This window comes from Carassius auratus, unplaced genomic scaffold (genome assembly GCF_003368295.1).
Source record: "Carassius auratus strain Wakin unplaced genomic scaffold, ASM336829v1 scaf_tig00009138, whole genome shotgun sequence".
Lineage (NCBI taxonomy): Eukaryota > Metazoa > Chordata > Actinopteri > Cypriniformes > Cyprinidae > Carassius > Carassius auratus.
Window position 1 is genome coordinate 1 of NW_020524007.1, and position 23,539 is coordinate 23,539.

Genomic DNA, 23,539 nt, shown 5'->3' on the forward strand with positions numbered 1-23,539 from the left:
GCATAGCCTATGCAAGGCCAGGTTCACAAGCTCTATCTGTAATGCATATTTTTTTCAGAGCCCATGTTAATGGATCAGAGCATTCACACTGCACATGGTAAAAGATGTGAACAGAAAAGGTTAGAAGTAGAAAGGTGTGAAAAGAATGAATATCTAGCGCATGAGCATAGAGAGAGTTGTGAGTGCACAGGACACAGTTTGAGCAGAGGAAACGAGTTTTAAGTGCGCGCACGCTCTCCGAGCAAAAGCAGCATGTATCAGAGCGTTTTTTGTCAAGTAAAGGAAATGTGCATGCAAGCGGAGAGATTCATGCTCGCACATTATTTTAATGTGTTTTTGCGTAACAATAACATGCTCTCGCTACTGCGTCTGCACACATACACATACTGTATACACTCTGCAAACAGTGAACCTGTATAATCTATAACAAATCTATTTCAACACCTGAAGCATCGCTACAATGAGCTCAATGACCAATGCATGACAAGAAGACATGCCTAAAAATTCAGCACTCCTGAATATGAGTATTTCACTTCCAGCCATCGAGGACAATTATATATATCACTCATAAATCATGAAATACCAGATCTATAGTATTTATTAAGATTGATGTGATTTGAAATTGGTAAAATGTACTTGGAAAAAATGTCATCAGAATATCAACGTGCCTTATTATTATGTACTTTGTGAAAAAAGCATTTTTAACAATTTTATTGATCTATAAGCATTTGTAAAATATGTTTGCCTGCATTACAGCTTAGTCTTTATCTGTGAGCTGAACTGTTTTACTGTTAAATCAGCAAGATTGTGTAAATTCAGGTCATGTCATGTCATGTCACAGAATGGCTGTCATAGGTCAGTATCAAATAAGTTTAAAATTATTATCAGAATAAAAAAATATATACAAGTCATCGTGTATGTATTTTTAAAATCTTTTTTTATTTTTCAATTTACATAATTCTTAACCTAATTATATAAAAATCATTTTGTCTGAGCCCTACAAATTGTACTAGGTTTTTTTCGTCCCTAAAAATGATAGAAAATGATAGAGAGATTTCTTAAGCTGTAATGATGAAAAAAATCAACAACACACAATTACAGTTTTTTTTCTGGTGATTAAAGAGATGTTAACTCTCTCTCTCTCTCCCTATCTCTCTCTCTCTCTGTCAGGCAGGTCCTCAAGCACCCCCCCCCCCTTTCCCTCACACAGAGACAATGCCAGAGAGTGAGATCAGATGTCTGACAGTTTTATAATTTTTATTTTAATCTTACAGTGTTGTAAAGTCGTGAAACTGTGCATATTTCCTCAGAATCGCATGTTCTCTAAATGAAAAATGGTTTTGAAATGTTTGGAAGCTGCAATTTAAAAATACCAGACAATTAATGTTTCCCTTTTTACTGTTATTTCAAAAAATCACCACGGCAAAACCGTTCAAGCTATCCAAAATCCATTCGCAATTTAAGTTCCTCAATGTTTTTTCAACATGTAGACAAAGTTTGGTGTGTATAGTGCACTTCCCCTGTGAGGAGTATGCATTAATTCGCAGCCGAATTTGCCAAAAATACATATTCAAAATCAAAATAGCTGACTTCCTGTTGGTCGTAGCTTATGACTGTGAATTAGAAAATTGTCCGTCTTGATAAGAACAATTTATGTACCAAGTTTGGTGTCTGTAGCTAAAACTAACCCCCCCACTTTTGACAAAAGGTGGCGCTATAGAGTGCCTCCATCACATCCTTTTAAAAGCTTATGCCATTGTCTAGATATCATTAATATGGATATGTGTTCTGAGTTTAATGTAAATCTGAGCTTGTTGTCTGCTTCAAAATCACCATAACAGAATATTCAAGTTTGACACGTTGCCATGGCAACACTATATTAGATATCAGTATACCCACAACAGATTTACATCAGCTGTATTTTGTCATTATTCTGATGAAGTTTGAAGCAAATCGAGTAAAAATAAGACGCTGAATTAAAAGAATTTGAAAATGACACACTTCCTGCTGCCAGTTGGTGGCGCTGTAACTTTGACACCTTATAGTTACATATATGCGAGTAACATATTACAATGAACAAACCGATGAAGTTTGATGAAACTCAGGAAATGTATGCGGATGTTATTAGGCACTTCCTGTTTTCAAATTTTGTGCCCTAATTTCAACGCCTCACCACGGGCGAACCGTTCAAGATATCAAAAATCCCCTCGCAATTTTTCATCCTCAATGTCTTGAGATCATGTTCACCAAGTTTTGTGGCAAACGGGTGGAAAACCTCAGAGGAGTATTTCAAATTCCAGAGCATGCTTTTTTTAAACAGCCCTGAATAGCTGACTTCCTGTTGGGCGGAGCCTATGACATAGAGTGTGAAAGTTGTTCGGCTCAATGAGATCTATAAGTGTACTGAGTTTCATATAAATACATGCAAGTATGTGTGAGCTATGGTTCAGGATTTTCTGACGGTGTTCCAGGGGGCGCTGTAGAGCTCCTATGCCACGCCCGGGTTCCAGTCTCTGCGGCGACCTGATGGCCGCAGGTTCCAATGTGTATGCCAATTTTCAAGAGTTTTTGAGTATGTTAAGGCCCCCAAAAACCCCCGGAAGGTTAAAAAAAAAATAAAAATAATAAGAATAATCCTTAGGGGAACAATAGGGCCCTGCGCCCATTGGCTCGGGCCCTAATAATCCTTAGAAGAACAATAGGGCTCTTCGCCCCTTCGGGCTTGAGCCCTAATAAGAAAAAGAATAATCCTTAGGGGAACAATAGGGCTCTTCGCCCCTTCGGGCTTGAGCCCTAATAATCCTTAGAAGAACAATAGGGCTCTTCGCCCCTTCGGGCTTGAGCCCTAATAATAATAAACAAAGCAGATGCAAGAGGGTCCTCGCACCTCGGTGCTCGGGCCCTAAATATTAAACTCAGAAATCGGTAGAGTCCCCACCTATTAGTTCTACCTCAGACACCTTATATGCGCATTCGCAGTTCTCGTCTTTTCCGATTACCATAAAAGTGACCGTTACAAGTGGGTGGTAATAGACTAGAAATGTACAGTTTCATACCATCATGCTGATAAAGTTTCTTCGTTCTTCAATAGTATGGAAACTAGAGGTGTGCGATACCGCTAGATTTGGTATCGATCCGATACCAAGTAAATACAGGGCCAGTATCGCCGATACCGATACCAATACCAATACTTTTTAATAATTAAGGTGGATGCGTCTTCAACCTAAATCTAAATGAATTTTCATGACTTTTAATTTGTTTTTGTGATTTGCATTTCGGGTTATTAATCAGTACTACAAAAGCTTTTGTTCAGAAACAACTTTTGGTTACTTCTGTTTTTTTTTAAATAAACAAAGTTACAAAATGATTACTTCACAAATATATATATATAAAAAAAGTAAAAACAAATTCTCTTTTCAAGTAGCATGTTAATAAAAAAAATTTCTCCTCTTTAGTGCACTTCTTTTCAGGATTTTTTTTTCTTAAACAAAGTCATAAAGTTTTACTTCACAATGTAAAACAAATTCTCCTTGTACAAAATTCCTGAAGCTGACATCTTCCACTATGGAAAGAGGCTGCAGGTCCTTCACAATCATTTCTGATAGGCGCCTTGTAATATCCACTGCTCTTGGAGAATCAGCTATTGATAAAATAATAAATAATAAAAATAATTAAGTCTGGTGCACATCACTATGTGTAGTTTAAATATAGAAACTAGTATCCCTTTCACAGCTGACACAAAAAGGGTAGATCGGCCTGAAAATACAGCCATACAACGCTCCTCTTTCTCTCCGCCTCTGACTGACTGCTGTTAGAAATGCGCGGCTGAGCGGTGCGCGCGCCTGACTGCTGGTGGTAGCGCTAGTGGTGAGTCACGTGACGGTACAACACAGTAGAGGGGCGGAGAGCAGTGTCGAGCACGAGCAGCACTCTTGAGAGCTTGCTCTGCTCTGTGACAGTAGCAGCATTTTGATAAACACGGCCAGGTCGCAAAACGAGAGAAACTGAAACTTAAGTATCGATATTTTCCCGTTGGTATCGATCAATACCGATACCAACGTTGGTATCGATATTATCGATATTAGTATCGATCTGCCCACCTCTAATGGAAACCACCCTTACACTTGCATTTCTCGGTGAGACTTTGGCCATAGAGCCCTTTATCTACTTCACTTCACGCACTTCATCTTCAAAGCCATGGTGCCTCCAGAGGAGATTGACATAACCCCCACAATCAACGGTTTTGGCTGCATGCCCCGCACATATAAGTACAATTCTATTCCTAGGATATATATGGAGCAGTTAACAGTTATCTCTGTTAACTTTTAGACTCAGTTGCATGGGCAAGGCCATTACGGAACAGCGTTTTCGCCCGCGGCTTGTCACCTTGCTTTGCTCAAATAAAGAAACGATTGTGTTTGGGAGTGGGGTATTATTTTTAACGCATGAATTAGAAACATAGAAACACCTACTTTTTTGTCGCAGAGACCCGCCTCCATACCATACCATAAACCCAGAGCCAACGATCATTTTCGCTTCTTTACTGCGAATCGGTCGGAATCGGAAGAACAGTCGAGTTGAAATCTGAAGGATGGATATATTGTTGGCATTGAAGACTTACGTAGTCTCAGTTGTCTTGGCATTCTTGGCTTTCTTATTGCTGTGGAAGATTCGAGGAAAGCCGAGCAGTTTTGAGCGGCTGCCTCCAGGACCTGCGACTTATCCACTGCTGGGAAATTTATTTCAGTTTAATATCAAAGAAGCCTACAAATATTACCTGGAGGTTAGCATGCCTATCAAATATTATAATTCAGTTTTGGCAGTTGGCGACTATTGGCTGTGCATACTAGCTGATAACCATTCAATGATGTTAAAGGTTCTCCGTGTAGCAATTTAATAAGGAACGTTCTATTATGAATTTTTAAAATATGTTTAATATTATATCACTGCCCCACCGTCGCTAGGTGAGGGCAGCAAATCCATTGTGGGATTTCTGAACTCTCTAGAGAAGTTTGGTTGCTGTTACCTTCAGAGGGCTGACAGTTTTTCATTTTCACAGACGGAATCTTTAAATAGCTTTAAAGCAATACCACTGTTAAGTTTACAGTAATATATTATATTTGCATAAACAGTACTAAATACCTATCCGAACTTGCACTACAAACAAATTTGTCTGTATTACAACAGAAAGATGTTAACTACAATTAACAGTAAATCACCAATTTCTGAGATGATTTAAAGTATATATAGCCTACTTTTAATAACCCACATACAATATAACATTGCATAAATCAAACCCGCATAAAACTCTTCTTACTTTAGCTGAGTAAGAAGTATGGCTCTGTTGTCACCATCTGGTTGGCAAACAGCCCTGTGGTGATCATTTCTGGATATCAAGCCCTAAAGGATACTATGATTGGTCTTGGAGAAGAATTCAGCGGCAGGGCCATCTATCCCCTGTTGATGAAGTCCACACTTGGATATGGTAAAGGTTGCTTGATGCCTGATGTTTTACTTTTTTTTTAATCTAAAAAGACCAAAAGTGCTGTTAACATTGTCTGTGTGTGCAGGGGTTTTGTCCACAAGTGGACATCGTTGGAAGGAGATGCGCAGGTACACTCTTATGACACTGAAGGACTTTGGAATGGGCCGCAGGAGCATTGAGGAACGGGTCAGGGAGGAGGCTGAGAATCTTGTAGAAATGTTTAAAAAATTTGAAGGTAAAATCACTGTTATATGATCTCTTATTTAGATTATCAGATGCAACAAACTGCATTCATAAACTAATGTACAAAAGGATCTGATGCAGGATGCATTGGTAAAACTCAAATATTCAGTGGTTTCACTGTTTAGAAAAACAACAACACAAAAAAACAAAAAAAAACGTGTGGAACAAGTTCTTGCAACTTGTACAATAGATTCACCAAGCAAAAGTACAGTGTGTAGATCATCTAATATGTGACCATGGGACACAAAGCAGTTATAAAGGTCAATGTGCTGTGCTTTTCTCCTCAAAGGCTCTGCTTTCAGCCCTGCAGAAATGCTTATGAATGCTGTAAGCAATGTGATCTGCAACATTGTCTTCGGGCATAGGTTTGAATTTGAGGATCCACAGTTTAAGTCTCTCCTTCGAACTGTAAATGCTTACTTCAGTATTCTCAGTAGTCCTCTTGGACAGGTATTGTACTTTAAAGATTTGTTTTAATCTCTCTCTCTCTCTCTCTCTCTCTCTCTCTCTCTCTATATATATATTTAATGCATTACCATTCAAAAGTAATCTAATGCTTAGCAAGGCTGCATTTATTTAATTAAATAATTTTTTCAAAATATATATTTTAAAATGCAATTTATTTATTTTTATGGTAAAGCTGAATAACAGCAGGCATTACTCTAGTTTGCAGTGTCAACGATCCTTCAGAAATCATTCTAAAATGCTGATTTGCTGCATTTCTTATTATCAATGTTGAAAACAGATGTGCTGCTTAATGTTTGTTGATCCTTTATCTGAATAGAAAGTTCAAAAGTATTTCCAATATTTTGTAACATTCCAAATGTGTTTACTATCACTTTTGATTGGTTTAATGCATCGTTGCTAAATAAAAGTATTATAAAATAGAAGACGGCATCCACTGATGTTTCTTTCTTTTCTTTTTTTCAGATCTATAATATATTCCCTAGGTTAGTCAGTCTTTTTCCCGGCAAACACCATCAGCTGTTTAAAGACCTAGAAGAGGCCAGAGAGTATTGCAAGCGTGAGGCACAGGCTCGGATGAATATTCTGGATTCCTCCTGCCCACAGGACTTCATTGAGGCCTTTGTGTTAAAAATTAAAGAGGTAAACAATGAAAAGAAATGGCATCTAAAACATTTACTTGTTGCAACCTCAGGTGGTGAAACTATGACATGATGTCAATTCCAGACAACTTCCTTTATTTACAAGTTTTAGAATTGGTATTTTATAATTTATAATCTTTTGCAGGAGAAAGACAAGCCTAACACAGAATATAATTTAGACAACTTGATTTCTGTGGTATGGAACATGTTCAGTGCCGGCACAGAAACCACTTCATCCACCCTAAGACACGCTTTGCTTCTGATGATGAAGCACCCAGATATTCAAGGTGAGATCAAACAAAATTCTTCTCTTTTCAAGCACCAAGCGGAATCCAGAGTGTTTTTACTTTGGCTTGTTCTGTACAGAGCGTGTTCAGAAGGAAATTGATGAGATTGTAGGACAGGATCATTGGCCGTCAATAGAGAACAGACAAAACCTGCCGTATACAGATGCAGTAATCCATGAGATTCAACGCCATATGGATCTTTCCCCCATCGCCGTCCCGCACAAGATGATGTGCGACACTGAATACAATGGTTATGTCATTCCTAAGGTATTCTTCTTATGTATTTACATGATCTTTATTAATTAACTATGTATTATTATTTATGTCCGTTTATTTATTATATACACTTTTTTCTAGGGGGTCACGGTTTTCCCATTGCTATCCTCTGTGCTTATAGACCCGAAACTGTGGAAGAACCCAAATTGCTTTTATCCAGAGAACTTCTTGGATGCTAATGGACGTTTTCAGAAGAATGATGCATTCGTTGTATTTGGCATGGGTGTGTTTAGAACTTCATTGTGCATATTAGACCATAAAAATGTTGTGCTTTATATGAAAACTAACCCTTAGGTGTGAGCGATATACACAATTAGCCGGTAGAAATTTGTCAACCAGGAGAGATTTTCGACTATCATCTCTATCACTGTTACATGTCTACATGACTTAGCTGTGCTATTTGGTCATGCAAACTTTTTAAGTATTGTGGTTTAAAAAAAGTTAACTTAATAGTGCGTAAGATAATTCATCTCACTATAAGTGTGATTTTGACACTAGTGACAAGAATTATGAAATTTCTATGCTATTCAAAGCAAAAATAACTATATTGTGATTAATAGCATTACCATGAAATAAAATTACTCGTCGTGATATAACATTTTGGCCATATCGCCCACCTTAGAAGCTGTTTTAGCCATGGAATTAAAAAATGTAATTGCAACTTTTTCTTGCAATCCTGAGATTAAAGTCAGAATTGCAGAATAAAAACACAGAATTTTGTGAATTCTGGCTTTTTCTTGCAATTCGAAGTTTACGTATCACAATTCTGTTTTTTGTTTCCGACACAGAATGAAAAAAAGCTAAGTTATTGTGACTTTATGTCCCACTTCTTTTTTTTTCTGATTTTCGTTTGAAGAAATGGGAGTCCATAGAATACTGAATAATCATGTTCTGTTTTAATACTAGAACACAAATAAACATGTTAAATTAGTTATTCCTTTAAAAGGCAAATAAAAGACAATAAAATGGCTGATATATTCAAAAGATTTTTTTCTTGACACTCTCTTGACAGGCAAGCGTGCGTGTCTTGGTGAGGCTCTGGCTCGTAAAGAGCTCTTTATCTTCTTCACGTCCCTCCTTCAGCACTTCACCTTCAGAGCCACAGTGCCAACAGAGGAACTCGACACAACACCAACAAATTGCAGTTTTGGCCGCATGCCCCGCACATACGACTGCTATGCCATTCCTAGGAAATAGAGGAACATGCCCACAAAATGCACAAAGAAAACATTCTCATTTCAGTTTTATGCTTTAATGGAAATAAATATGTCCAAAATTATACTATTGCACAAGTGTGTTTTTTTTTGGCAAATACAACGTTGATATTTAGCAATACACGTTGAGGACAGCCGGTTGACCCAATTTTTGTGATGTTTGTGGATCTGATAAACAATATTAGGTTGCCCAACATGACGTGGAATGTTGTGTAAGACATAATTGGCTGTTTTAAAAGTCAAAAAATATTGGCACTTCTAACAACTGTTTAACATTTAAGTCGGTACAGTGCTTTTATTTTTTCACACTTAAGTGCCATTCACACAGAATTCATATTTGCATTTAAAAACACAAAATGCAAGGTAGTGCAATAAAAAAAAAGGCCATTAGTCTAAAGATTTTTCCCATTTCACTGCCCTGCATCTCACGTTTTAAACTGATTACTGGGCAAAACATGAGTGAAAGATGTGTGATAAATAACCATGTACTGTATGTTTAACAACAGTGGCTTCATGAGACCTAGACCAACCTTACCACATTACAACAAGACATCCTATCAATATTTTTGACAAATTCATGCATGACCTCAGACTCTTAGCACCCGTTTAATGCCATTCAGCATTAATAATACGTTAAAAGACACGAGCATTACTCTACAACACATCAGTGTAGTTCTCACTGCATCCACTAGGTGGCTTTAGTTATCAACGGAGCCGTGGAATAACCTCAACCCTTTGTGAAACTACCTCCACTTGATGGATACAATTTAATTTAGATACAATATAATATATTGTCTAAATCACAGTGAAAGCTCAGGTAAAATATAGATATCACTATTATTACTGCACTCTTCTTTCCATGTTGGAAGAAAATGAATGTCCAGGTGAAGTAACAAATAAAGAAGGTGTAGTGTAAGAATTGATCTCAGTCCTTAGTGAGTGGTTAAAAAATATGGCCATACTCTGATTTAAACCTTCATAAAGTTTTGGAAACAAACTGTTTCTGTTTAATAGTGTTGTTAATGTTGCCTATTAACTAAAAAATTTAGTAATCCTCTTTTAACTCTATTGTAGACATACAGTTCACAGTTGGAGGAGATTAGGCCATCGAGTGGAATGCAGAAGCATAAAAAAAGAATTAGATTTCCTGCTGTTTAAGAGATCGCCTGGGTGAGCGGGTTACATAAGAGCCATATGAAACCTTCATATTAGATATTTAACACCTCCAGAGGCACAACATAAAATCAGGGTGAGGATGTGACAACATCAAGGGAACCGAAGTCTAAAACAGATTTGCTTTTCATGGGAAAAAAAATATATATATATTATTGGTGCTTATACAGTATGTACATACAGTCTCCCCAAAAAGTATTTGGGGCTCTTAAACTGCATAAAAAAATGAAACACTTTGCATTAAATAAAGTATAAAACCAAGTAGCATATGCAGTTATGATGTACTACCTTTCAACATTTTTTCGAAGTCTCTAATGCTCACAGAGGCAGAATGTTTTATTCATAAATACAGTAAAAGCATTAAATTTGTAAACTATTATCACATTAAAATACCAGTTTCATATTTGAATATATTTTAAAAAGTAATGTATTCCTGTGATGGTAAAGCTGAATTTTCAGCAGCACTACTCCAGTCTTTAGTGTCACATTGTCCTTCAGAAATCATTCTAATATCCATTTCTTATTATTATCTATACCGAAAACTGTAGTTCTGCTTAATATTAGAAACTGTGCTTTTTCAACATGCCATGATGAATAGGAGAAGCATTTATTTGAAACAGCATTATCTGTAATTTTGTAAAAGTCTTTACTGTCATTTGTGATCAATTTAATGTATTCTTACTGAATGAAAGAAATAATTTCTTACAAATCTTACTGACTTCAAATTCTTAAATGGTATTGGATATGTGTTTTAAGCGTCCAAAAAAATTTGGGGGGTTAACATACCAATAGCTATTTTGGTGATTTTCCAGGCCAGGTGATGTTTGTGTGTCTTACCTGTGGACTTTGAACAGATAATCCTCATGCAATCATAAATATAAATGACTTAAAAGTAGGCATTCTTTGAGTTGGTCCACAATGTTGGCACATAACTATACATAATTTAGTGTCCAAAATGAGGTATAGTGTTAAATAAGAAAAACACAAATAAAGGGGGTTGCCAGGCGTAATGTGAGAAACGTGATGTAGTAATATCCCTCTGAGAGTTAGAAACAGTGGGACACTCCATGATATCTGGCTTTGTTTGTCCAGTCCACATGGTTCAACAGTAGCTCTCAGAAAACGTCACTGCTCCCTCTCCGGCACACTGGGGTAATGCTGGCACATCCAGGCCGTTCAGAACCTGCTTTCGGGCAGAGATGTAGCAGTACGCCTTGCCTTTCTTTGCTCCGGGATGGTAATGATGCTGAACAGGCAGTTGGGTGGCTGTGGGCGTTTGGTCCGAGGACGGTTGGCTGCCACTGTCCAGAGGGCAGTCTGGAGAGCAGGCTTGGTCGTGGTGACACTGAGGACCTGCCCCTCCCTGCTGTGTGTTGCTACCTGTATTACGCTGGTCCTCCAAAATGCTTATACCCAATTTCCATCGCTGCCATTTCTTTTTGATTTCGGACTGTACCTGGAGTCAAAGACATGATATATCAGGGTTATTCTAAACTAAAATCATAAAAAAACCACATATAAATTGTGATTTAAAATAAAAGTTTTCGATAATTAATTTATTTTAAAAGATTATTTATTTCACCCCCCACTCTTAATGAATGTTTTTTCCTTCTGTAGCATCAGTGAGCGTCTGAACTTTCTGTAATAGCTGCATGTGTGTCTCTCAGTTGTCCTCAGTGTGAAAAGATTGTCTCTTAAAATTATACAGCTATTGTTGGAAAGGGTTCAAATTCACAAAAATGCTGGAAAACCAAAGAATTTATGGGACTTGAAGGATTTTTTTGAAGAACAGCAGGCAGTTTAACTGTTCAGGACAAACAACGGACTCATTAAAGGGGGGGTGAAATGCTATTTCATGCATACTGAGTTTTTTACACTGTTAAAGAGTTGGATTCCCATGCTAAACATGGACAAAGTTTCAAAAATTAAGTTGTACGTTTGAAGGAGTATTTCTGTTCCAAAAATACTACTTCCGGTTTGTCACAAGTTTCGGAAAGTTTTTTTCGAGTATGGCTCTGTGTGACGTTAGATGGAGCGGAATTTCCTTATTTGGGTCCTGAGGGCGCGCCTGCCGGAAGAGCGCGCGCTCCTGTATAGCACAGCACTGAGAGCACAACAGACATTCACTGATCAGAGCGAGAGCGTCGCGAAATGTCACAAAAGGAGTGTGTTTTTGGTTGCCAGGGCAAGACAACCCTGCACAGATTACAAAAAGAGAAACAGCATTAAGGGACCAGTGGATGGAGTTTATTTTTACAGAGCATCAACGGAGTTGTGCAAGTGTTTGTTCCCCTGCATTTCGAAGATGCTTGTTTTACAAACAAGGTGGTCCAGTTTGACGCCGGATTTGCACATCGTTTATTTCTTAAGGATAATGCAATCTCAACGAAAAAGGGTCATGATCGTGTGTTGGAACCGCAGGCGGTGAGTAAAACTGCTTCAAATATCTCTGTGTTGTTAACTTAGCTATCAGCGCGTAAGCACAAGTAAACAACATGCGATGTTGTCATCAAACTGCATGAGTAAAACTGCTTCAAATATCTCTGTGTTGTTAACTTAGCTATCAAGTAAACAACATGCAATGTTGTCATCAAACTGCACTTTCCACATGTAACGTTACAGCTTTTAAAAAAAAAGACGACAAAGTGGAACTTAGTCATTTCCCAAAACCGCTAAGCAAATATATACAGTTTCACTACATACCACATAGAGACTGATTGCTGATGCTGCTCTTGTTCAATTTCAGCATCTGGATCTGATTCTGGATCATAAATATACGCTGAATCTGACTGTTAGCCATGGTTTGTTTTGGTTGGTTTTGTCCTCACGGTGTCACAGCTTCCAGACGCGCTCAACACAAAAGCCTACTCGCGCTCGTGATTCTTTAGCTCCGCCCACACGTCACGCCTCCAGCCGGTCGTGTTTTTCCAGGAAAATCGGTACAGACTATCTTTCTCTTATGAATATAATAAAACTAAAGACTTTTTGGAGTTATGAAGGATGCAGTACTACTCTATAGGTACTCAAGATTAACAGGATATTGAGTGAAAACGAGCATTTCACCCCCCCTTTAACAACTATCACTAAACAAAAAAACACAGCTGTGGATCATTCAGCAAACAACACAATATTAAGAATCAAGTGTATGGAAATTTTTGAACGGGGGCATTTTTATAAATTCAACTATTAATTCCTCTTGTGGGCTATATGTAAACATATTTTATGTGAAATATCTTATTCCGGTCAGTCCTAAATAAACAATTATATATGCATTATATATGTATGATCCCTCTCATTTTGGTAAAATAATCAACATTTTGCAGATTTACAGAAGGTGTATGTAAACTCTTGACTTCAAATGTATGTATATATATATATATATATATATATATATATATATATAGATAGATATATATCTATATCTATATATATATATATATATATATATATATATATATATATATATTTTTATATAAAATTGAACAAATTATTACAATTATGTTTACAAATAATAGATTAATAATTACAATAGATTCCTCTTACCTCTTTGTTGACAAAGCAGTATAATATGGCTACCAGAAAACCCTGTGGGGCAACAGCAACTATTGTGTCAAAATGCATTAATTGTATGGACATTCACTACATTCTAATAGTGCATGGTAAACAAAAAAGTAAGTACATTGTATGAACTAGGCCATGTTGTGACACGGTCTGTCTCTCTTGATTCCCTTAGCTGTACCTGAAAAGAATTGAAGAAGAGTTCAAAGAACAGGTTGACATTGCGAAGCACGCCCTCAGTCTGTTCCTCTGTCATCACAGCAAACACCACCTCATGAATCCCTAACAGGGGGATGAGGGTCAGCGTGGACTTGGCTAACCTGAGGGAGCAAGAATATTAAAGATGATTCAAAACACAACCCAGCTTTTCTTTAAAACCAAATTTAATATCAGATGAAGGGTTGGTTTCGTTTTAGAAATAATGCATTCATTTTATATTCATTCTTTCAGAAAAAAAAAATATTTTAAAAACGTTTTTAAAACGTTTTAAGGGAGATTTCACAGGCAGATTAAATGACAACAGTGAGGCACTGTGGTTAAATCAAGAATCTAACTGGCCTCTATCATTGTTACAAATGTATTGTCAGATTTCAATCCACATTTTATTCCATTACACCTAAACAGGATATAAGCTTGAAGGCTAGAAATATAGTCTCTGGTGAGCTCCTTAACATGCATGCTACCCTTGAGGCTGACATCTGAAGAAGAGAGTGAAATTTCCTTTAAAAAAGGTTGAAATATCAAAAGCTTGCTATAGGGCACTTTATGTGACACATTTTCATTTTAAGTAACATGGATGAATTCAATCATAGACATTTTACAAACACCAATAGATTACATGTATACATAATATACATTCATTTGTCGAAAACAGGCAAATTCTTACCTAAATTTATAATCTGTATATCTCATCTGATGTGCTTTTAATTTGGAGACGAGGATCTGAATAATCCTTATAAATATAAAAAAGTTCACCTGCAAAACATGGTCATAATTCTTTTTAAATATAAATAGTTACACATAGAAAATCCAGTGTAAAGATACACAAGAGTTCTCATCCAGTGTAATGAAGGAAAATGCATGAATCATTCCAATGGAGTGTGGCGGCCACAATCGTTTCAGAATGCACTAAAACAGTTCCTCAACACAATCCTCAAGAATGCTCCAGACTAATGAGTCATCCATGTATAATACATGAACGAGAGTATATTTAACTGGTTATTCATACACTGCGTTCCAGATGACTCGGAACTTGGAATTCACCGATCTCTCACTTATAAATAACCACTGGAACAAAGTCGGGCCAGAGCCACTTTGATGTCTCATTGGTTGCTTTCAAGTAGAAGTGGTAGAATTCCACATTCTGAGTTATCTGTAAGCATAGGTGAGTTACTATCAAGACAATCAGAGAACAAATTGAAATTCTAGACAAATTGAAGTAAAGACTCACTAAAATCGCCAAAAGGATTGGCGTTCGGATGATCCACCAATATGCCATATTTTCGTTGATCTCCCAGCACCTTGAGAAATGTGCAGGCACATTTGTAATGCTTAATCTTTTACCAAATGAAAGAAAGCTGTTGCATCAAGACTTTTGGCGCATCTTACCTGGTGTTCTCATAAAGGTAACGGACAACTATCCAAGGCACCACAAAGAGCACAGGTGTTCCTGTTAGAAAACAAAACAGATGAAATACAAAACAGCACAGCAAGATGAAAATATGTCATATTAAGTTTTACAATTTTACACACACAAATTACACACCCCAGCCGATGAAGAGGTATACACAGAAGTAGCTGTTCTCTGAGAAGACCATCAGCACCAGCAGGTTGTGAAGATATAGACCTTCTACCAGTAGCCAATAGTAGTTTGCCCCAACACAGTATTGCATCAGGACCTGAGCCACACGGCAGCCTGACATCACCTGTGGGAGTTTAATGGAGGTTTACTCAGAGCTGGGTAGTAACAGATTAGATGTATTCCGGACCAAATATCAAGTACTTGTAATTAGAGTATATTACATTTTATAATGCTCATAATCAGATTAGTTACTTTTTATGGATTACATGATTACACATTATTCACACAATGGCAGCAAATCATTCTTAATTTATTAAGAAAACACTTCTTCAGCAATAAGACCATGTATCATGAAACAAATGTTTTTGATAGCCAAACCACTTTAACATGTAGTAATATCTGATATATTTCACATTTATGTGTTTACAGTTCGATGTTGCTTTAGTGGTTACAGTGACACGCAGGTATACAAATTAAATATTTATAATTTTATTGTTCAAGGGTTTAAATAATTTATTTGACATTATTAGCTTTTTATCAATTTACAAACCCCCTGCAGTGCTTACATTAATACCCTGGTATTGTGTAAAGTGTAATGCATTTTATAATGGTATTAAGGTTGGTATTTTGCTTTTTTTTATTGCATATCAATATGGTATGTTTAATGATAAGTTTAAAACAAGTAGTCAAAAAGTAGTCAGAACACATTACCAAAAATCAATAACCTAGATTACATTACTAACTACAGTTTTCATCATTTAATCTGTAATCAGTAACAGACTACAATTTGTAAGTAATCCACCCAGCTCTTGGTTTACTCTACTAAACCATGCATTTTAATCGCTTTTTGCAGGGGCGCTTCCTCAAAGGAGGCAAAATTGGAAAATAATACACGGTGTAAAGATAAAACAACACAAATATTCTAATATAAAACATTAAAAAGTGTATAAATCCCTTGTTTTTTAAAACAACGACACTGTCCAACAGCAACACCAGCATAAAACGGTAAAATGGGAGGCAGTGTCTCTCTTGCCTCCCCTGAGCCCGCTGAGTTTTAACACATCCACTAAAGTTTGCGGTGGGTTTCGTAGACAGTAATTAGGAATGAATGGGGGAAAGTCCAATAACAAAAGGCAATGCCTCTTATATGCTATAGTTGATCATGCTGTTAATGCAATAAATTTCGCTTAATTTTATGCACATTCTGCATCCACAAATCGGTCTGAATTAATAAATAATTCTGTTACTGGGAAAACTAATTAAAAAGTGTGTAATGTATGTACAACGTTCATACTTAAGCCCTATTCGGACGGGACTAGTTTTACAGGGGGTCGTTAGAGAAATCTGCGTATCACAGATGTACTTGGTGATTTTAATCCCGTCCGAATCTGCTCTGTGATAATTCCAGAGCAAATTACCTACCGTTTTTCAGCAAACTCTGTGATCCTCTGAGAAAACTAATCCCGTCCGAATGCGAATGTCTGTGATTGCCGGTGATATTTTATTTCACAACGCATTTCCTTCTGTGTTTTGGCCAACGTGAATTACCGTAGATGCGTTTACCGCGCGGATGTTTTATATATTTGCTTAGCGCGAGAGAGAGCAAGATCGTGTGTGCATCTGGGCGTCACAGAGATCCCGCTCTCTGTATGCGTGCATTTCATTCATTCAGAATTATTTCCTTAGTATTATTACACAATAAATACTAAATGGCTAGTATAGCAAAACCATGTTAATGTGTGGTTCCTTTAGTTTAACTTGTTTTCCTTTTTTTATTAATTTTTTTTTATTAAATGTAATTAAAACATTATGTAACTAAGTAACCTACATAAATGAACGTGAGTAATCTTACCTGATGCTGATATTACAATAGCCTGTATTAACAGTTTACGTGATCTTGCTCTTGATTGTATTATTTGTATTATTATTTTATTATTATTTATTTGCCGCTAAGCAAATACATCAAACATCCGCGCGGTAAGAGCATCTACGGTAATTCGCGTTGGCCAAAACACACAAGGAAACGCGTTGTGAAATAAAATATCACCGGCAATCACAGACATTCGCATTCGGGCGGGATTAGTTTTCTCAGAGGATCACTGAGTTTGCTGAAAAACGGTAGGTAATTTGCTCTGGAATTATCACAGAGGTTGTGTGAGAAAAACACAGACGTGGCAGATTCGGACGGGATTAAAATCACCAAGTACGTCTGTGATACGTAGATTTCTCTAACGACCCCCTGTAAAACTAGTCCCGTCCGAATAGGGCTTAATAGAAGTAATGTTTCATTTATTTAAACAGCAAAATTTGTCAACATTAAGTGTAACTGGAACATGAATTTACACTTGTCAAAAAAAAAAAAAACTGTCTCTCCATTTCAGAACACCAGTTTTGTTTTTGTTGTCTTTCGTAAAATGTTGTGTAGAATCACTGTATTTCTGCTTACCTGGTCGCTCAGAACGATCGAAAGATCTTTGTTGTCCCTGAACTCAGGAGCGTCTTTCATGAGTAGTGCATCTCTCGTGAGGATGGACACAGCTCGCAGGATGAAAGAGGCAAACAGATTGGTGTGGATGTAATTACGTGTGCAGCGGAGCTTCCTGCAATATTACAAAAATAACATTGAAACATTAATTTCATTCATGGAGTTTTGAAACTGCAATTCTGCTGCTAAGCCAATGACCTTATGTTAAAATGTTAAAGCACAAAATAATTAACATTCATTACTGCACGCTGCATATTTAGGGCTGCACAATTAATTGAGATGAAATCTTAATTATGATATGGACTTGTGTGATCATCAAACCTTAAGCTTCAGTGAACTAATTAGGCTTGGTATATTATGATATAATGTTTTTCGGTCAACTCCTTTAGATCTACTGTGAGGGTTGTTTCATTTTCTCTTCTGCATGCCATTTTCTTCTTGTCACCCACCTGAATAGGAGAAGTATAACAAGGGCTAAAGACAGGCTGGCCAGGGACAGAGAGTAACCAACGGTGTACATCACTCTGAAATAGGCCAAGATCATCATCTGATTCTCCTGTGAAGACAGTGAGCAAAAGAATATAGACATAAGTCATTTTAATTCATGTGACTGCTCTGAAAGAAGAACCTTCTCAGACGTCTTGTGTGGGACATGAAGGCAAAGCTTCAGAGCCCTGAGTAATTCATTCTTAAAGACTTTCAGACATTTTTCTAACTCTGTCATACTGACAGCCATTGAAAGTCTCAGGCGAAGAATAATGACAGCTTTATATTCATTGATCACACTAACCTATAACTCTGGAAAATAACTCTGCGAGCAGGAGATAAAGTCTGCTGTGCCGATAAGAAAAGAGTGCAGAGCTCTGCAAATGACACTAGTGTGGTGAAATTACAGAACTGCATAAAATTCATGCAGCTTGTTTCATATTTTATTCCTCTATGCATAACACTCTAAACTGTTAAATGAATTTCTTGGTTTCTTTCAGTGAACATTTTGTTAGTCATTTTGAACAATGGCATGAATTTCTGACAATGCACTGACGAATTCAGATTTCAAGAAATGATAATGACTTTATATAATAATCAGGTAGGGCAGGAAGTTAAACTGGAATTTTAATTTGAACTTGAATAACAGGAAGTGGAATTTACTGAATTGCAACTTGAACTCAACAAAGCCAAAAAACTAATTTGACTGTTTTAACATGAATAATTACATAATTAACGTGACTAATTATGCCTATTTACTTCTCAATCTGTAGATACGGTTATCAACTGATTGGTCATATTTCTCTAAACTAAGCTTTCTTAACAGTCATAAAAATTAACAGTTAGAAGCAAATACCATCCAGTATCACTAACAGAGGTCTACAAAACCTTTATTTGTCATATCGTTTTTCAAAGGAAATCAATACTTTTATTCAGCAATATGCATTAAATTATTTTACACACCATTTAATGCTCTGTTTGGGGTCTCTTTACCTGTTTCTCCTGGTTGTCATCTGCATTGCATTGTGAGTGGTCTCTCCATGTGCGGCTGTCGTTGACGGTGAGCCACTGGCCATCTGGACCACATTCCCGTGACACAAACCCATTATGCACTACAGAGGACAATAACAGACAACATCTTTTAAACATGTCTTATAATTGAGAGTCCACTTTTTAACTTTTTATTCATTCAGTCCTGACTGAATACAGTCAGATAAATTATAACTAATGGCATAACTCATAATGTTTGAACAAAAACACTATTATTGCTCATTCTAATGGTTAGCATGTTCTAAAAGAATGCAAAACTCTCTGAAAAAAGGTACAAAACTTTCACTGAAGCAGTACCCTTTCAAAATACTAACGTTAAATCTACTGTATTCAGTACTTGTGCTAATGCTAATACCAAAATACTACTATGCACACTTTGAGTACAAATACATGTACCTCGAATATGTACCATTTAGGGGTAAATAAGGTACAAAGATGTAACTTTTAGCTTTTTTTAATCTCGGTTAGTATCTTTGTTTTCTGAGGGTGTATGTTTTTAACCTAGCAGAAAATAAAATGTGAATAAGAACAGCTTAGAAACTACATATAAATGTCCTGATACCCACTCACAACACATTAGGATTATACCAACAGGTTTTGCATGAATTATTCAGAAAATCCCATAATTGGATTTAACACAAACATGATTTTAAGAAAAGCAAAGGTTTGAAAATTCTGTCATCATTTATTCACCTTCACGTTCAGCTCTTTTTTGACTTCCATTGCATTTTTTGTCATACAATGAAAGTCGAAGGAAAAAGAAACTGTGAGACGTATTTTATATCCCTTTAAGCTTTAAGATGTGATGAAATTGGTGAACTGCATGAAATGTGTTAAACATATTTTTATTTTTCCATGCCAATAGGCACTATTATTGGCAGGCATACCTTGATCATACCAAGGCAGATACCAGGGGCACGGCACTTTCACAGTTGTGTTGGGAACTCCATCTGTCCAACAAGCGTACATATCAAACATGCTTTTGCAAAACAAACCTAATGGAAAAATAGACAATGTGAATATGACACTGATCCAGACAGGTTCAATACTTCTATAAACTCCTATCAGAGCTTACATTATATATGCAACTGTATATCTAATTGTCAAATTCCATGTTAGAAGTGTAACGTTATCCTTATTGACATTCCTTAGACAAGCAAGGTTCATATTGCGAGAAAGATTCATCACAAACATTTAGAGTGGTTAGTGAAACGTTCCTTAATGTGTGTTTACGTCTCTTTATAGACAGTAAATCTCAACTAGCTGTTTTCCGATGTTGATATAGAAACACACACACACACACACACACACACACACACACACACACTTGGATGGGATGAGCTAAAGCCTACCTGAGGGGGTGGGTTGTGAGCTTATCTTCGTGATGCACTCCTTCCGATACCGGTTCCATTCTTGCACTGTGTCCTTCACCGTCTTCCCACTCACACTCTGAATGACACATATGACACTAGGATACATCAATCTCAAAATGAAATCAAAATTGCCCTTATTTACTGCTTTGATACATGTTTCTGGTCTTATTATACTAAATTCATCCCCCTACATGCAAGACAGTTTTTCATGCTTTTTGCCACACTTTTACAAATAAAGTTTTTTTTATTGACCTTGGTGGTTCAGTGAAAAACCTTCAACATCCAAAGAACCTTTCCACCGCATAAAAGTTTCTCTAGATTAATAAATGTTCTTAACACCAAGAAAAAATGGTTCTTTAAAGCTGCGGTAAGTAACTTTTGACGCTCTAGCGGTTAATAAACAGTACTGCTTGCATCTTGCGGAAGAACATCGTAGCCGGAACTACTTCTCTCTGTTTATGACTATGAAGAATCACAAAGGTACTGGGTTACTCCGGCCGCGGTACCCCCGAAGCAATCTAAAATAGTCCGAATATAAACACTTATTATAGGTGCACCCTAGTGATTCAGGACAAGCTAAAAACATGGTTTGGAAAATGGATTCATGGTGTAGTCGCTTATTATATACATTTTTCTACATTTTGAACACAAACAAAGTTACGGACCGCAGCTCTGATTGGTTGATTCTTACCGGGGGCGATGCATTTCTGCAAATGGCAATAGGACGACTGGGAGGAGCCAGAGGAGCTTGATTTTTTCACAGATTATCTGTCTCATATTCTACTTTAAGGACATAATGACAGGTTTAATAAATATGTAAACAATATATTTTTACAAAAGTTACCTACTGCAGCTTTAAAGGACTTTTCACTGAAAGTGTCTTTGATGAACCCAAAAATTTTAAGGCATCGCTGCAAAAACACTCTTCTGGAACCTTTTTTGTTTATTACAATGAAAGACTGAAACCTGAGTAAGTTTAAAAATGACATAAAAGCACTATAAAAGTAACATAGGTAATAGATATTGCAGGTCATATGAGATCTTTATGTAAGCACACAAACACTCAGACTTGCTGTCTTTTGCTGTAAAATGTCTATGTTGATCAATACCTCAGCTCTGCACAGGACAGCTAGAGTGAGGAGGAAGATGGTGGGGGTGCTCTTCATCTCTGAGACAGGTACCAGGGGCCATACATCTTAAAGCTGGGCCCTCATCCAACCAGAACCAGGGTAGGCCATTCTTTCAGACCTACGTGCCACCAGCTGCACCCTTCAGAATCGAAACACAGCAGAGAATATTAAGGGAAACAGATCTGACAGCACCAAAGTATTAACAACCAGAACCTCCAGTCTCTGTCTGCCCATAGGCTACTTTATGCAGCCTTACTAAATATTCTGGACTAAAACATTACACATGAAAGTAGCCCATCTGACCTACACCGGCATTAACTTGACATGAAAGTTTGTCACTTTTTCCTTAGACATGTATGTATGTAGTTCATTCTTCACATAATCTAAACAAGCATTTTGGCAGCCACTTCAGAAAAACCAGACCTACCAGTAAAGAGAAAAAGTCCTTGCACACAGAGTCTAAAATTTTCACACGTTTTTTTTGTATTCGTATTTCTTTCCTATCAAAATGCTTGCTACATATGCAAAAACGTAGAAAATGGAGCCTGATCCAAATTTTTATATGAAGGATGGAAGTTATGGAGGCAGTGTGTAAATGTGATTGCTATTTTTTAATGTGTGAAAATTTTGGATGAGAATTTTTGACTCAAGCAAATCTCATTTTCATACTTTTTTAAAAATATATTTAAACATTTTAAGCTTATATGATTAATGTAGAATTTTAAAATAGCATAGAATATCTGACATGTATGAGCAATAACATTTTTTATATTATTGATTTTCAGACCCTCTCTAAAATCAGAGAAATATGTCATTGTGCAAACCAGAAGAACTAAATACAGAATAGAAAATACAGTGGATTACACAAACATCTGTGACTTTACGGTAAAATACCGCCAGCTGTGGTTGCCAGAACTTCACTGTAAAAAATATGGTAGCACAATTTTAGGTTTTACAAACTGTCATTTCATTTTCATTTTATTTCATTTTCATTTCATTAACTGATGTAATGTTAATAAACCAAAATATTGAAGTACTAATATCTGTTTTGAACCATTGTAATGCAGTTATAACCACCAAAAACTGCTGGTGATGAGAAAGTCACACGATGAACCAAAACTCATCACAAACAGCTTTTCTACGAGCAATACTTATACCGTATATAGAAGGTGCACAGTCTCATTCACACAAACACTAAACCCCATCATGGTGACACACGATACTGAAATAATGCAATAAACATTATTTAACAATACTGGATGTAAGATAAGTAACTGATAAGAAAAAACTAAGAAGAAACATTATTTCAACAAAAAAACATCAAATATGTAGTGTCATGCAGGGAATTCTGGGAGTGTCAATTTACAGATTTTTACTGTAAATTATACAATGATTTTTTTTTTTTCACTTCCAAAAAACTTATTTTAACAGTATTTATAATTTATCTCATTTATTCACCGAATATAGTATGGAAACTTACTGTTAACCAGTTAAAAGGTTTTTACTGTAGCATTTTTACAGTCTTTTACTGTTAAAATCAATCATTTTTTACAGTGTAGAACATGATTTATAAATGAGGAAACCACATAAAAGATTAGTATTTTCTCTAAAAATAAGCAAGGCCTTTGTCAAAATTGGGTGACTAAGCCCTTCAGCATACAACACAATCCAGACACTGCTGATAAATCTCAGCTCAATCAATCATGGTTCATGGAGGAAGGTCATCTGAGCTCCTTTCCTGAGAAACAGTTGACTGAAGTCTTTTCAAGCGTGCTCGAAAGGAGGAACCAGAATGCTTAATCGAGATGATGTAAATAAAGGAGTGTCCTGCTTAATCATGTATGATCAGGTTGGTGTTGAATAATTCAGTTG

General features: G+C 36.5%; 2 protein-coding genes across 5 annotated transcripts in view; one reads left to right on the forward strand and one right to left on the reverse strand.

The window, feature by feature from the left end:
- The first annotated feature begins 4,421 nt into the window (after positions 1–4,421).
- LOC113072489 (cytochrome P450 2M1) lies at positions 4,422–8,676 on the forward strand. The gene is made up of 9 exons (XM_026245487.1): positions 4,422–4,783; positions 5,323–5,485; positions 5,571–5,720; positions 6,018–6,178; positions 6,659–6,835; positions 6,980–7,121; positions 7,201–7,388; positions 7,479–7,620; positions 8,410–8,676. Exons 1-9 carry the CDS (start codon positions 4,592–4,594, stop codon positions 8,592–8,594), a joined length of 1,500 nt encoding a protein of 499 aa, XP_026101272.1. The 5' UTR covers positions 4,422–4,591; the 3' UTR covers positions 8,595–8,676.
- Positions 8,677–8,694: 18 nt separating this feature from the next.
- The window catches only part of LOC113072488 (gastric inhibitory polypeptide receptor-like), a 32,352-nt gene continuing 17,507 nt past the window's right edge, over positions 8,695–23,539 (reverse strand). For 2 of the 4 annotated variants that reach the window (XM_026245484.1, XM_026245483.1), the window contains exons 2-14: positions 21,647–21,806; positions 20,517–20,613; positions 20,052–20,159; positions 19,108–19,226; positions 18,078–18,184; positions 17,590–17,743; positions 15,108–15,267; positions 14,951–15,011; positions 14,793–14,862; positions 14,229–14,317; positions 13,524–13,662; positions 13,328–13,369; positions 10,887–11,240 (exon numbers count right to left, since the gene is read on the reverse strand). In XM_026245484.1, coding sequence (XP_026101269.1) covers positions 10,887–11,240; positions 13,328–13,369; positions 13,524–13,662; positions 14,229–14,317; positions 14,793–14,862; positions 14,951–15,011; positions 15,108–15,267; positions 17,590–17,743; positions 18,078–18,184; positions 19,108–19,226; positions 20,052–20,159; positions 20,517–20,613; positions 21,647–21,703 — 1,557 coding nt within the window. In that variant the 5' untranslated portion in view covers positions 21,704–21,806. Of the gene's footprint in view, positions 11,241–13,327; positions 13,370–13,523; positions 13,663–14,228; positions 14,318–14,792; positions 14,863–14,950; positions 15,012–15,107; positions 15,268–17,589; positions 17,744–18,077; positions 18,185–19,107; positions 19,227–20,051; positions 20,160–20,516; positions 20,614–21,646; positions 21,807–23,539 lie in introns of those variants that run through there. The other 2 variants (XM_026245486.1, XM_026245485.1) reach the window with 2 other exon arrangements.

Excerpts from the sequence above, each read along its gene's own strand:
- LOC113072489 (XM_026245487.1), top strand. The coding sequence starts at position 4,592 with ATGGATATATTGTTGGCATTGAAGACTTACGTAGTCTCAGTTGTCTTG. Across the intron at positions 4,784-5,322 it reads CCTACAAATATTACCTGGAG|CTGAGTAAGAAGTATGGCTC; the intron begins GTTAGCATGCCT and ends TTCTTACTTTAG. Across the intron at positions 6,179-6,658 it reads TCAGTAGTCCTCTTGGACAG|ATCTATAATATATTCCCTAG; the intron begins GTATTGTACTTT and ends TCTTTTTTTCAG.